The sequence below is a fragment of the Lepisma saccharinum genome, chromosome 2 (genome assembly GCF_977018435.1).
Source record: "Lepisma saccharinum chromosome 2, izLepSacc3.1, whole genome shotgun sequence".
In the NCBI taxonomy this organism is placed as follows: Eukaryota; Metazoa; Arthropoda; class Insecta; order Zygentoma; family Lepismatidae; genus Lepisma; species Lepisma saccharinum.
In genome coordinates this window covers 200,023,669-200,040,220 of record NC_139230.1, presented here as the reverse complement: position 1 = coordinate 200,040,220, position 16,552 = coordinate 200,023,669, and the positions used below count along the sequence as shown (strand labels likewise).

General features: G+C 38.4%; 1 protein-coding gene across 1 annotated transcript in view; it reads right to left on the bottom strand.

The window, feature by feature from the left end:
* Positions 1–11,613, bottom strand: part of LOC145984257 (protein AATF-like) — a 46,554-nt gene extending 34,941 nt beyond the window's left edge. Inside the window, exon 1 of the mRNA XM_083117862.1 lies at positions 11,424–11,613. Within this exon, the coding sequence (XP_082973988.1) occupies positions 11,424–11,517 (94 nt within the window). The 5' untranslated portion in view covers positions 11,518–11,613. The remainder of the gene's footprint in view (positions 1–11,423) is intronic.
* Between the last annotated feature and the right edge of the window lie 4,939 nt (positions 11,614–16,552).

The window sequence follows — 16,552 nt, the reverse complement described above, 5'->3', positions numbered from 1 at the left end:
ATCAACGTCCAGGGCAGTTTACGAAACCACCTCTCCACCCACAGAAGGTGTTGTTGCTGGTATGGTGGTCTATGGTGGGTGTGATCCATCATGTCTTTCTCAGGCGCGGTGAAACCATCAATGCAGATCGCTACAGTGCTCAACTCCATGAAACCCTTCCTCATCCAGCATATTCTCCCGACCTCTCTCGCACTGACTACCATCACTTCCGGCATCTTGATCACTTCCTGACAGGGAAGACCTTCGCTGATGATCGGGCGGTGCAACATGCCGTTCAGGAGTTTTTTGCGTCGCAGACTCCAGACTTCTTTCGCCATGGAATCCAATTGTTGGCTGAGCGATGACAAAAGTGTGTGGCTGCAGACGGCGACTATTTTGATTAACCAGGTATTGTAGTTTTGATTTTTTTAACTTTGGCAATGACGCACCTGGGCCGGACATTTCATTTGCACCAACCCAATACATTTGTTAACTATAGCTTGAAATGCACAAAAAATAATTGTAAACTAAATGTGAGTAATCCTGCAATCTCTGAGGTCGGTAACACACTGACAAGACGGCAAACTACTTTCCGTGCATTCGAATACACAAAAACAATATTGAAACTAAATTTGAAACAATCATCCATTGCAGTTTTACCTTGTGCCAGATCATAGGGAAATAGACTTCTCCATTTCTCCACACATCTTTCATATGACATACTCAAAATATGCATCCGACATAGCGATTCACTGTGTGTGCATAAAGATAACGCCCACTGAGTAGCAGAGCAACATGGCAACAGAACACAATTGACACGTTTCCAGTGTCTCAGTGGGCGACAACCAACAAGATACCCTGCAGACATCTGGCATGGAAATTCCGTGCTTTGGTTCCACATGCATTTAGTGGGCATTACACCATTTGATTTCAATAGAAGAAGACAACAGAAGTTCTGTTGCCACATCTCTCTGCATTTCCCCACATCTCAGTGGACGATATGCTTAAAAGGCATTGTTGACAAACTGTGATTGTACATCTCACACCGAGGACTGTAACAGAGGCACTGCTTTAAACTTGTTCTTCGAGGTCATACAAATCTCTACTGTCAGGCATGCAAACTCATTCATATAAGTTGTAGCTTTTTTTCTTCTGGTTTATCAGTAACTTTAATGGGGTCGAGAATAATTTTTGAAGTTTCATTGAAGGCCACTTGATACCCAGAGAACTGAAACTGGACTTAGTTTAAATTTGGACCCAAATCACTGTGCAGTGTGCCTTCAAAGGGGTATCGAACCCTAAACCCCTTGAGAAAATAGAAGTTTCTCTTCATTTTTAATTCATTTTAGTCCTCATATCTCATTGTTCAGTTTACCATGGCAATGGGAGGAATTGCATTCTAATTTGACACTGTTAGACTAGGAGTATTAGGTTCGAATGTGTTAGTTAGTACATTATTATTGGCTACAAGTGTTCACTTTGATGCTAATGGTATTGTACTGTGATCTTTTGCTTCATGGGTGTCAAACAAACATTTTGATGGGGGAAAAAATGAGGGAAAATAGTCTGGAATAGGAGATTTTTACTTACTTCCGGTCAAAAATCTTTTGTTATTTGTGTTTTCCTCATGCTAAAACCAATTTTAGGTTATGTGTCACATGGCGAAGCATGCATGCCTGGACATAGTAGTTACAAAATTTCTTGAGAATGTCATATCAGATAGAAGGAATTGTGAATAAGATCCAGTTGTATGTGATCTGAGAATTCCTAAAGATTGATTGATGTTATAAATATAACAAAAAAACTATAAAATGTGCACGGCTAGGTTTATCAAATATTCCTATCAGAAGTTCAATCCTCTCTCAGTCGTGCATACTTAAAGAGATCCTATGAGCTGAATTACACAAATAAAGCAAATTGGGTAATGGTTCTGAACGTTTAATGATTTTTTGCAAGTGCACTGAAAATGATTGTGGAAGGAAATTCGAAGCTTGGAGAAACTAATTAGCAGTTAAAATCTTCACTCAGTATTGTTTACCAAAGAAATTATGATTTGAAAAATAGATTTACGTAAGCAGTCATTCTCTTTTCCTGTTGTCTCTGGCACCAATTTGGCCCAAGTTCCTTTTGTTTTATTGTGATTTTATCATGTTATGAATGCAAATTTTACATGGTTTGATTTCAATTTACTTCTGTTAACAAATACTGCGAAGTTTTAACGATTACTTAAGAATTTGTTCAATATATGCTTTTGTAGTTAGGTTAGGCAGGCCAAGTTTGGTTCTCTTAGCATTAAAATAAAGTCCCTAAATGCATTCTACTAAGCTTCTGATTTACTTCTACATTAATTCCCACTAGTCTATGATACTTACAGTCACTTGTTAGCAGAAAATACATTGTCCATAGGAAGTGTGCATGTTTGTGAAAGGTAATTCTTTTGTTGTTTCCAACATAAATAATTTTCTTGGAAATTCAAACAGTCCTCATTATGTTGAAGAAGGTTCAAATTTCATGTGACAATGATTGCCAAAATTCAACGATAATTAATGGCTGCTCGTAACCAAATAACGGAGCGACTATCTTCACCAGGTGGTGAAGCTAGCTTTTTAGCTATTTTCATGGTAACTGTTCGATCTCGGCCAAACGTATTTCATCATTTTTACAGAAGAAACTACTTATGGAAATGAGTTTATGTAGAATTTTTAAAGTTCGTGTAGGAATTTTCTTTCATCGTGCAATCTGTGTGACTGTGAATTCATGTATTTTTGAAGAAAAATATGTCTCCAACGCACAATAGCCGTTGCTTTTATTGATTCCTCTAAGTGAACCGGAAATCGTGATATGATCCATATTTTTATGTGACGTCACCAGTACAAAATATGTCAGTAATATATTTATTTTTGTGAAAGAGAGCGTAATTTCCTTGTTATTATATGTAATAATGCACCTTGTTTGTAATGTATATCTTTTGTTTATTGTATTTTATGCTCTATTATCAGTAGTTTAATGTATCTTCATGTTTGCAAGAGTGCACTATACGAATTTGTATTTCTAAACATGCATAGATGTCAGTTTTGTTGGTAGCATCTTTTTGTAAATAGTGAGTGATTTATCTGTACTTGAAGCTGTGTTCTCGAAATAGTATAAAAGCAAGGATGTAGCGTAAGAAATAACACACTTTCGCCACAGATCGATGAAGCTTTTAAACTTAAAAAGAACTCCTCGGTGTTTTCATACATCTCGGTATGGTAGTTCGGGGCTCAAGCTAGGCCTATGCGACCATAGGTACGCCGATAGCCATGCATTGATGCTATGCACAATACTGCAACCATTCTACATTAAATAATAAAGCTAGCCTAAGGATTAATTTGGAAATAAAAGGCTAAAGAGCATATATTGGCTCAGTTATTATTGTGTATCTCTTGGTGTGGTAGTTTGGGGCGCAAGCTAGGTCTATGTGATCATAGGCATGTCGATAGCCACGCATTGAGTTTGTGCGTTTTAGTTGAGTCAATTCATCGACAAAGCGAAATCCTCGCCTTCGTCTCAAGTACATTTGTATTATAATTGCAATAAATAAAGAATAAAACCTTTCAGTTTATACATACTGCAGTAATGTGGTTTTATTTCTCTGTGCTGTGAATATTGTCTTTGCCTAACACTATCCCTGTACCTGAGAGGAGTATGTGTACTTCACCGAGTCTCATCGTTCACCGCTGAGTATTATTAACTTATTAATAAATATAATAATATGTTTAATAGTATAATAATACAGGCTTGAACGTGTCAACCAGATAACTGGATGTTGCGTTCGTTTGATGACGTAACCTTGTGTCAGTGTTTCCAACCACACACTTGTTTTCAAAGAAGAGTATTTTTAACTATGTTAACCTAACCTAACCATGTTAATGTAATGTAGCATGATTTGGGATGTTGAATTTCAGTACGAACCATTTTTTTAATTATGTTAACCTAACCTAACCCATGCATGGATCATGAGGTATTAGCATAATTTCGAACCCGGGGAAAAATACAAAATCAGTAACACGAAAGTAGGTATTTTTCAGTGAAGAAGGTTGGAAACACTGCATACAACTGATGATTCACAACGCTACTCAAGCTGTGCCCGCCATATTGTGTGTTACGCAAGCTAAAAAAGGAAGAACAATAATTACTCTTAATGTGAAAATTTGAAATTATTTTCTTGACAAAAGCAAAATCCCACCTTAAAGAATGTTTCGCAATGTACAATAGGTAATTATAAAAAAGTAAAAAAATGACGAAATAAACGAGTGAGAGGTGTTAACCTGCGAATATTTATATCTACAACAGTACCCTTGACCCATGCTGAAATGACAAACAGGTGGATGCACGCGCATGGTTCTCAGCCATATGTCAAAGCTCTGATGTCAACATAGTGGCCACATCAAGGAGAGGGGGTGCTTTTCAGAGGGTGACATGTGGAGTTTCCGGTTTTGTTCTTTTCTCTAGGCCATTGAACTGAGTGTTTCTTTTTTTGTTGTCTTCGTTTCACTTCTAGTGAGAAGAATCTAAGTGCATTGCAAAAGAAAATATGCCTAACTGTGCTATTTTATGGCTGTAGCAATCATTACAAAAAGACGAAAGGAACGAATATCAAGTATTTTGGATTTCCTGTTAAAGAAGAATAATTTTGTTACAAATGGGTATTGGCTTGCAGGCGGAAGGACAAAATAAACAATTTTATCTCTCTCTCTTATACATATGTGTAGGTATATATAGGGTTATTAATGCAGTCTGTGTTATATGCTCTTTCTTGCCTCAAATGTATTTCTAAGTTCCCTGTGCATATAGTACTGTACCATGAAGGCACATTTTAGAGGTTTTAAGTGTAGGGACCCACACATTCTCGATATCAGCCATTTAGGAGGTGATGTAATCAGTACCATGCTCCGGCTACCTTTACCCCCCATGTTTGTCCCCATGTACCCATTATTTAAGGCTGGGTGAGCTCCAGAACAGCTTTATGTGGAAATATTCTGAACTTAGATCACTCACCCCGTGAATCGAACCCAGGTCTCCCGCATAACAGTCAGATTCCCTACAGACTATTAAAACATATTGTATACTCTGTGTTCCCCATGGAGAAAATAAGGTACACGAAGATACGCAACAACTTCCACTCCCCCAAATGAAAAACTGGTTCTGCACATTATCACATAGAAATGCTCAGGAGGTGGACTCCACTATTTCATATCTCGGTGCAGTGACCCGATCACCACCATAGGTTCAGAAAATGTAACAAGAGGATTGAACGCACTTTCCGAATGGAAACTACCTACTTGACCATCCGAATTACGGCTGTTTCTTGGCTGTGAAGTGAAGACTATAATATATTTTTTCGCCTTTACTTTACTTACTTTTACTGTCGACAACCAGTTTGTGCAGCTGTAACGAGAGTAACACTACACGAAGATAGGTTTCCAGTGCTTGATTTCTGTTTAGATATGAATGCGATCTTTATTGTTGTTATTTAGCATCGCTTATCTGTTACTTTTGGCTAATCGCAACGACATGGATGAATGATAATTGGATGAAGTTTATGAACAATAACTCACAAAGAACATCCATTCCCAGGCCGGAATTCGAACCCGTGACCTTTGGCACCAAAGCGCACTGTGCTAATCACTCCGCCACGGAGGTCAGTAGGTGCAAATTTATGAAGAAAATGAAAAAAAAAACAACTTATATGATACCGTACATATTTTCTTGCTATGTAAATAATGTTAAAGGGCTCTAATGTTATTTTGTACTGTTAAAGATTTGTAAAAGCTTCTCAATTTTCCATAAAATTCCTGCACTACATTTGTTCGAACAAGCAGCAAATGTAACAATAACAAATTCTTCAGAAAAATAAATTTAAAAGTTTAATTGTCCATTTACATATTGCTTTTCCATTGTAATTTCTAATACTTTCTCCTTCGATTCTACTGCAATAGTGTACCAAATATTTTGGGAGAAGTTGAAGCTGGAGGCTATTTTACCTGTAGGAAATGCTTGTAAAATTATCAAGTATGAATGAATTTCCCCATCATCTCTCTCTTCCTCTTTCTGTGTGTTCTCAAGCCCTTAGAAAATCAGAAAACAACTGTAATGGGATTCAATACGCTAATAAGAAAGAATTAAAACTACTTCTCAAATGTAAGAGAGGTAGTCAGAATTGTGACAGTGTATGGTTAAAATTTGAATTTGCATTTTCCAGAAACAAAGAAGAAGAAATAAAGGTAAGACTATCATGACGACGAGAATTAATTATGATACATGAAATCCACGAGAGAACACTCTGAAAGGAGTGCCCAAATCTGGACTGGATGTCGGAAAGGAGTGCCCAAATCTGGACTGGATGTCGAAGCCTTCGCTACAGTCGGAATGCACTAGCAACCGGCATGGAACCACCCGCTCTGGTAGTGACGCGCTGTGGCCGGATTGACCTACTTCAGGATTTTCGCGAGCCCACAGACACACGTGTAGGATTAAACATCTGGTTAAACAGTCAACAACGGGACACTTCCATTGTTCTCATTCCGACTCTTTTTCCTATTTAAAGGAACAACGTTAACTACTTCTGTTCTCTCATTCATTTTTTATGTTTTTACATACAGGTAGCTCGAAGCATTATAACACATGTACCAAATGTATCATTAATGTTACGAAAATCGAGCAATTGCCAAGTGTTTCATTGTAATTTATTGAACTCTGTATTGCCAGAGCCTGTATTGTCATGTAGCTTCCAAAATTAACTCACATCACACACCCACATGTGCCTCCCCGATGGTACAGTGATAGGGTAAGCATCGTCGCCTTGTAATCAAGGAGCCCTGGGTTCGATGCCCTATCGAGGCACATAGTGGTTCGGATCCAACTTCCAACTGTAGGTCAATTCCAAATTAGCCGTAGTGTGCATAAAGTGGACTTGAAAGCACCAACTCAATCAATCAATTCACACACAATTGATTTGTTCTTGATAAATTCTTCTCTGTAATACAGTAACTCAGTTCTGTGAAATTCTGTTTTAGAGGTGAATTTTTGTACGTTCTGCAAAATATATTTTAAAAACGTGTTAATGAAACGAAGTTGTACGTATTCGCCCTAATTTTCAAGAAATACATTTCATTTGTACGTTTTGAAGCTTCAACAATCGCGGCGTGACAAAGAAGGCAAAGAGAGGTGGCATGAAATCAAAGGAGAACGATTTGCCACAGTGTTGTTCATAACACAAGATGCATTTTCTTTTGTTGGTAATTGTGATACGATACAACACAAGTAAAAAGATGCCGGTAGCTGATGCTTGCAATGTACCATAATAAAAACACAACAAAGGTTCTTTCAGTGAAGGTTTTCGGTTGCTGTGTAGAGCAGGAAGAGAAAAGGTTTCATGCTTGCCAGAAAGTAAAATTCACACGGGAAGTTAACGTTAACCTACAAGAAACTTCAGATTCAAACTTCTAGTTTCGTTAATTTATCACTTTACGATGGAAATAACATATATTAGCATACTGATACGTACGTGCTTAATTTTGCGTGACATTTCATTTTTTCCCGAGCTTGCCAACAGCTGATTAGTCTGTCTGCCTGTGCGAACGTGGCAACGCAGAAAACCACCAGCCACATGGTAGCCAACGAGGAGACAGAATTTGGTCACGTTCTGCCGTTCTGATTGCACACCGCTTATCGCGGACCGACTGTAAGTCTGATACTCAACATGCTTGAACACGAAGGTTCCTGTGTGTGTAAGACTAATAGAAAACACAGAAGAAAGCTATGCACTAGGCTCATGCTGATCAGTAAGGCTGAAAAGAGATTTATTACTAAACGACACTTTTTCGCAACATTGTATTTGATATTTGCAAGATACCCACATTCTTAAATATTCCCTTAATTTTTTCTCAATTTTTTGGCTCGTGCTTTTGGGGGGTGCAACCCCATCACGCCCTCCGCTCAGTACACCATTCTATGGTTATTCCGCTTGTTTTGAAGTTATATTGAGTATGTAGTTGAAATTTCTTTCACGAAGAAAGTTACACTGTAGAGGGAGCGGATGCCCCATAGTCCTCTCCAGCAACGATGACGACGTCATGCGCCGGAAGGGAGAGTTTTCAGGATCGGCCTGCATCGACCTCTTTAGTCTTTCCGCCATGCCCTTGACCCTCTGTACCCCATCAGGAAAGTGAAATATTTTGCATCGATTATGAAGATTTTGTTCTTCATGAGCGTTTTCAGTAATTTTTAGCTCTCGGAAATGTGTTATTACGAAGTAAAGTATGTCTATTACCTTACCATGAAGCAGAACACCCGGAAGGCTTCCAGCAAGTGAATAAGCATCCAACACAACATTCCACTACAGCTGATATAATTTCACGTTACTAGATTTGGAACTGATTGTTATTTGACATATTCTTTTGCTATTTCAGTGTGCAAGCATACTGCTTTTATTAATAAAAAGCATCAAAAGTAAGCCTACTCCAAAATAGCAGGTTTTTACTTACGAGGGCCATACATTGGGATCAAATATATCCGTTATTTGTGTTTTCTGCATGCTAGAACCAATTTTATATATTATGTAAAACACCGAAATTTGTCGATTAATAAAAAACAATGATTCTCAAGGAGGTACAGTGGGTCAACGGCCCCTCAATTACCTAACCTGGCCTGCTTCAAGGATGTGTGCATTCTTTATTTGTTGATGTGTATCGGCTTATGGCAGTGTCCATTTATTTTTGTTTTGACAAGATTTCTTTCTGCACACCGTGGAATTGGAAAAATACCACAAGGTGCTGGTACTGCTAATATGCCACATGATGGAAGTAGGAGGGGGTATTAAGTTTCTAAAAGCTTTCGTTGTTAGTTTAGGCAGGTCAGAAGCATTAAAATTGCTTCTGTAAATACTTCCCAACACCTGGTCTTGTGGTATGATTCAAGTAATAACGGAACGACTGAAGATGACCGGACCCCTCTCCCGATTTTCTTCATATTTGGCATACTCGGTACTAGTTTACTATCCTTCGGACACATTTATTTATTTTTACAGAAGAAACTACTTACCGTAATAAGTTCCTGTAGCATTGTCGAACATCGGGAAGGTGTTTTGTGTGATGTGGGAATGTTTCATAGCTGAAATTCATGTTGTTTGTTGAAAATTAATTCTCCGACGGAGAATAGCTAGCCCCACGAACCATTGGCACGTGGATAGGTTAGTTCTGTTAGGTTAGGAAACATAGTTAAAATTTGGTGTCGTGTTAGTATCAGGATCTAGAAATTGGAAATAATTGCGAACCATTGACGCTAGCCCCACAAACCATTGACGATAGCCCCACGAACCATTGGCACTAGCCCCACGAACTATTGGCGCTAGCCCCACGAACCATTGACGCTAGCCCCACGAACCATTGTCACATGGTTAGGTTAGGCAAACATAGTTAAAATTTGGTGTCGTGGTAGTATCAGGAATATATATATTTGGTTGTGAAACAAAAAAAATCGCGAAAATCGACAGTTTCCATTCCGAAAACTAACGCCTTATTTTCGCTTATTTTGCAATTTCTAGATGTTCTACACCTTCAGGAATGTTCCGCAAAGCAGATACGTAAGTACAAATGTCAAAAATTGACGAAACGAAAAAATTAGATGTGTCCGAAGGATAGTAAATTTTTACCTTAGCTAAAATAAGGCGTTAGTTTTCTGAATGGAAACCATAGATTTTCGCGAAATTTTTTGTTTCACAATCAAATATATATATATATATTCCTGATACTACCACGACACCAAATTTTAACTATGTTTGCCTGACCTAACCGAAACTAACCTAACCACACATCAATGGTTTGTGGGGTTAGCGTCAATGGTTCGCAATTATTTTGCAATTTCTAGATCCTGATACTAGCATGACACGAAATTTTGACCATGTTTGGTACCAGTTTCGTAGATCGGAGACACATTAAAATCTCATATTTTGTGTTTTGCATGGTTCATACTTACCAATTGTGTATTGCGGAACATAGTTCAAGGTGCCATTATGCTTTTTACACGAAAACAAATGCAATTTTTCGCATTCTGAGTGTTTTTTTTATTCCTTTCTTCGCTTCCAGAACACACAATATGGCGGGCACATCTTGACTCATGTTGTGGGTATGCAGTGTTTCAACCTTCTTCACCGAAAAATACCTACTATCGTGTTTGTCACCAGTGCAAATTATACATTAGATAAGAGTCTAGTTTACGTCCTTTTCATAAGGAATATGTGTCATATATCATTGGAAAGGTTATTGTATAAGGAATTCAACAAACTAAATCCCAAGGCGAGGAAAAATTTCCTCGAGGAGAAAATCGAGAAAAACCGATGTTGTCCGGATATGTGTGAAATGAGTGCTAATGGAACCTAGGCTAACCTCGTTCCCGTGAATGGTTAGTGACAGAAAGTGTAAAAAGAAAAAAAAAACTTACTTACCCTACGGATGCCGGAGCGCCGCCTGTCTGCTAGCACGGTTTTGTAAACGGGCAAGAAGGAGTGCGCAAGAAGGACGTAAACGGGCAAGAAGGATGTAAACTAGACTCTAGCCATACATTATGCACGGGTAGCTGACGGATAGCCCCACGAACCATACACGGATAGCCCCACGAACCATTCACAGATAGCCCCACGAACCATTCACAGATAGCCCCACGAACCATTTCCGATAAGGTTAGGTTAGGTTTGGCTACATTAGGCAAGCATAGTAATAAAAACTGGGTTGAAAGACTGACAGGGGCTTACGTCATCAAATGTACGCAGCATATGGTTGTCGTAGGGCAAGCAAATGAAAGCAATGGCAATTGTGAGTCTGTGAGATATTTCTCTTGAAAAATACATGATTTCCCGGTCAAACATATTCCACGATTAAAGAAAATACCTCGACGAATGTTGTAAACCTTGGAGAAACTGATTTCCGTAAGTAGTTCCTTGTGTAAAATTGAAGAAATGTGTCTCCGATGTATGAAACTGTTACCTAGCCTAACCTAACAACACGTCAATGGTTCGCAATTATTTTGCAATTTCTAGAAGTTTCCGACAAATTTTAACTTCAGATTCGTCATTAGCAAGCCTCAAATAGTAAGTATGCCAAATATAAAGAAAATCGGAGAGGGGTCCGGTCATCTTCAGTCATACCAATAGCGGTGTGCTATTCTCATCATCTGGTGAAAATAGTCAAATAATCATAATGGAGTGTATAGAAGGGAAACATTGTTCTGTAAACAAGATCCAGCAGAAAGTAATAACCAAGACACTGAAGTGTGTTAACAGATATGAATACAAATCGAACCATGCAAAAAAAGTGCTCGTGTACTATGATTAATTCGGAATTAAGCAATCGGAACTAAGTCCGAAAATAGCATTGCACATAATAAATATGACTCTTAACATTTCTTACGTTTGTTACAGTCTTCCTCTTCTGACTCTACATCCGGAGCAGGGTTTATTAAATCTGCAACTTTTTCTGAAAATGTCTTTGTCTTATTGCGCATTGTACGTTACTTAATCTGTAGGAATCACACTGAAACACACATATTTTTTAATTATATTCGTAAAGGACACATCTATCCTGTGAGCCACATGTACGATGGGGTCGCCCTTATCGCACAGCACTTCTCCAACCCTGTGTTCTGACGTCAGACCACAAAATTTTACGCTGTTAGGTTAGGTGTGTTAGGTTTGGTTCTATTAGAAAAAATACACTGCAAATTTATTATTTATGCTAAGAGAATTAAATAAAGCTAGCCTAACCTAACAACTTGAGCATTTAGCCTAAAAATAATATAAGAATCTGGTGACGTCAGAACGCAAGGTTGCAACATCGTTGTGCGATAAGGGAGACCCAGTACGATGGTGCACATTAACCGTAATAGTGATAATTATTTTGTATCTCTGTCTGGAACACTCGTGATGCCCATAATCGAAAGTACAATCGAATATTTTAATTTTCGTCCGTAGCGACCAAAAGGATTTCGTCTCTCACACAGTGCGTGCAGTCACATTAGAGCGTGTTTCACCGACCACCGATTTGAACCAAATCGTTTTTCTTTTTCCAAGATTTTACCTGTGCGATTTTTATACCTGGCTTCTTGCATTGCTGGATGTGAAAAGTTAATTTACATGGCATCGAAAGTTCGGCCGTAGGCCGTGTTTGAATCTCTTGACGCACAGAGCACAGTTTCAACTGTGGAATCTCCGAAGCGTTATAGTCTGAAACTCTTGCCGTGGGAGAGGCACAGTTGAAGGAAAGAGGTGGATGGAATGAATGAATTAATTAAAATTGTAGGGTGCGTCGGCACATATGGCCATTTGGTACAGTCCCAATGGTACCTGGTAGAGGGCCAACGAAGTGAGTAATAAGTTATGTTCGATGCCCGGTGGAGGGCCTCCCCGATGGCGCAGTGGTATCATCATCGACCTTGTAATGAAGGGGTCCCGGGTTGGATACCCGGTGGAGGCACATAATTGTTCAGATACCACTTTAAACTGTAGGCCCAGTCCCGATTAGCCTTACTGTTAATAAAGTGGACTTCAAACAACAATTCAAAATCCATGCCAGTGTGTTCAGTGCAGCGCGCTTCTCCGCCAGGGGTTCCGGGTTCAAATCCCGGGTATCACATGGAAATTGAATGCACCGAAAAAAAAGCATAATGATTGAAAATGGCGGTAGGGTGTGTAATTACTAGGGAACGGAACTTTATGTGCTAAAAAACTCAGAAATATTTATTTTTTATGTGTCATAAATGTTGAAAATATGTGATAAAAACAGGAAAATATGTGACAAAAATAAAAACATTTGGTAACAAAAACAAACTATAACATGCATTTTAAACACCTGAAATCAGTTTCTAAATGATTACCTCTTAGTGAGCTATTTTTTGGAAGAGTTGCAGTGGATCACCATAGTTTGTTTCCAAATTCTCCATTGTAAATCTGTCACGATTATCTCTAAATAGCATCTTATATTGTGAGAAAGATCGCTCCACGTCACAAGAAACAATTCTTGCATATTTGAAGCACGAAATGTCACTAACGCTGAAGTTTTCCAAAGCTTCCTCTTCCTCTACTTCACTTTCCAAAACACGTGCAATTTGGCACAAAGTTTGAAAACCTTGTTTTTTCCCAAAAAATTCTGTACATTTAGACATTTGCACTCGTGCGTTAGATCAAGTGAATTCTTTCAGTTTCGTTTCTACTATACGCGGACGATTCAAGCTTTCGTATGGAATTGGAGAGAAAGGACAGGTTTCTTGAGATGTATGCCAATTCGACTTTTAAGGAGGGCTCCATCAACAGTTCTTGCAGAATTCTTCTTTGTCGAGATCATTTACAACAGATACAATTTTTTCAAAGTTCTGGGCATAACATCTGCATCCAACCAAGTGCCCCATCGCGTAACTACAGATGTAGGGGGAAGGGGAACTTCAGGACATTTTTGTTTAAAAATGTCTATTCTTCTAGGCGACTTGATAAAAACTTTCTTCCCATTTGAAACCAGTTCATCGACATTGGGATAAAGTGCTCTTATCTTTTCACATATTCTATGCAACGCACGAGCCACACATGTAACGTGCACCATTTTGGGGTAGCTAACAGCAAGGCCTACTGCATGTAAGCTGCAGCATCTGTCAAGAGAAGAACATTGTCAAATTTTATGCCTTCCGGCCACAATAGCTGCATTGCTTCATTAAAAAGCCTTGCTATCGTTACGTGTAGCCAGCCCCAGCTACTTACAGCTATTTTCTCCCAATAGGATCGTAGGCGAGGTGCCAGAAGTCTGCCAGCGAGGGTGCTTAAAGACAAAACAAACCTAACACTCTCGATATGAAAGAGGTGCGGAGAATAAACATTTTTCCTTCGAGGATTTCGAGGTAGATGAAGTCAATGAGCGATTTTATGCATTTAAAATGAAAATTCGCAAAATATGTATTTACATACGGAAAACTGGAAAATATGTGTTTTTATGTAAAATAAAATTTGCTGTGTTGACATATAAGGCTATGATCAGAATTTTGGCAAAAATGAGGGTCTGTATCTTATCGCAGAAAAAACATTTATTTACCTGAAGTTCCTTTCCCTAGTAATTACCATGCGGGGAATCCTTGATTCGATTCCCAGGGTAGATTATAAGGTGGGGATCTTTCCGACAATGTTTGTTCATAACGCGGCATTGGGATTCATTCAGCCTCTAATAAAATGAGTATTTGAGGGGGATTAATGGCGGACAAAGCTTGGTGCTTTTCACATCACCTCCACAATGGCCGAGATCGTGTTGGGCCCCCTCTCCCCTTATGTGCACTTTTTTAAAACTCATATCTCTGATATAAAACAGGGTTGTTAAAGGTCCAGGAATTTTAAATAAATTCAATTCCGGTCCAGGAGAGAAAATCACCAAGCGTAAATGGGTTCTGGACCGTAAAGAACCTTTTTTTTCTGTAAAGTATTTCAATTCGGTTCATGTTGTGATATCTTCTGGGAACACAGCAGCCTGACTCTACCTCATCGACGGCTGCTATTGGCTGCGGTTCCTGGATCGGATGCCGGAGCAACATGTGACGGGTTTGTTTGAACTCCATGTGACGCCACACTAATATAGTCCATTGCGTTATGTACAGTAACTCTTCGACAAGGGAGTTATTGAACCTGGCCTACGAGAGAACAACATCGTTATGATTTATTTCCTGCGGTTTCTACAACCGCAGTGTAACACTCCAATGTAAAACGTACTCGCGGACATTTTTAGAAGGCAACTTTTAATCGGTCAACCCTGATCCAGAAATTGTAAATACGTATGTTTAATCCCGGACTGGGAGAGAAAATCAGCAAACGTAAATGAGTTCTAGACAGTGTATAACCTTTTCATATTTAAAGCATTTCAATTGGGTCCTGGAACCTTTTTTCCGGATCAATTTAAATACTGTCCAGGAACCTTTATTCCGGATGAATTTAAATTCGGTCCAGGAACCCTTTTTCAAGAATGAATTTAAATTTGGTCTAGGAACATTTTTCCCGGAAGAATTTAAATTCGGTCCAGGAACTTTTTTTCCCCCGCATCAATTTAAATACGGTTCAGTAACCTTTTTTCAGGAACAATTAAAATACGGTACAGCAATCTTTTATGAATGAAATAATACGCAACTTGGACCGAATTTAAATTGTGCGAGAAAAAGGTTCCGGTCCTACAGCGGAACCCAATAGAACTCATTAGAATTTATGGGTTCCTGAACCTTTAACAACCCTGATATAAAACATGAAAATTTGTAAACTTAAAGTGTACAGATTTAAACATGTATTATGAGTAATTTGTACATTTTCACTTAGCTTAGTTCTTCTTTTATTAAAAGAAAGGAATAATCTAGTGTTAACTGCAGTACTGTGTAGGCAAAATTATACACTCGGTGGTTTAAGGTGCAAGACATATGTTATGGTCAACGCATCGAATTCAATAAACTGGTAACTACATAAATTCTACAACTGGTATATATTAGAACCTCTTGCTAGCTTTTATCTAATGCAATCCAGGTCAAAACTGAAAATGTGGATACTACAGAGAATAGGACTCCCAGAACGCTACTATAAAACTTGTATGAATATTGAAATTTGGTTTACAAATTCAATGTTAGGCTTCGAAATTTTTGGATTTATAATTGGGGGTATGGGGCAATTGAACCATCCAAATGCACAATAAAATATGTAGGGTATTCGGGAAAAGACACATAAAAATGGCAATTTTCGGTTGCTTTCTTCTAAATCGCACTGAATCAATTAAAGAAAATATAATTTTATATTGAGCACGTGTAAAGATTCTAAATAGTGATGATCCAACATCTACAATAAACATATATATGTGTCTGCTGTAAACTTGCTTTTCCCCGAACAGCCTAGATATATCAAGTAGTACAATACGATAAACATTTTGCGGTTACATTTTAAAGGTAACTTTGCAGAAGTAATAATTTTGTAAACATAACAGATGGAAATTTTAATGTTCCTGCTTGGGATGTCGAGAACAATCCAGATGTTTTGAAACTGCTGTAGAAAATGAAGACCGTGTTTGGAACAATACTTCAAATAAGCACTTCAAGGAGTACGTGCTTACTAGGAACATTGTTCCCAACAAAATCCCCGTAAATGCAGCTTCGGCAACTCCTCTTCGCAGGATCCTAAATTGCAGAGTATTTTTTTTTTAATAATTGATGTTCATAATATCCAGGTATGTTTACATCAACACAACCTAAAGTAACCTCATGTATCTGTCGATGTGAATTTTTGCCGACCTCCGTGGCGAAGTGGTTATCACTGCGCGCTACGACGCCAGGGGTTCCGGGTTCGAATCCCGAGTAAGAAATGAATGTTCGTGTTTGTCCTTAATGATGCAAATGAGAATTGAGTACTAGTGATATATTAGAAAAGAGAATGACGGGGGGAGCTACCACCTAGGGATTTTACTTTATATTTGAAAAGAAAAATGGCTATCACAGTGCGCTACGAAACCAGGGTTCCCGGATTCGAATCAAAATTAAGACA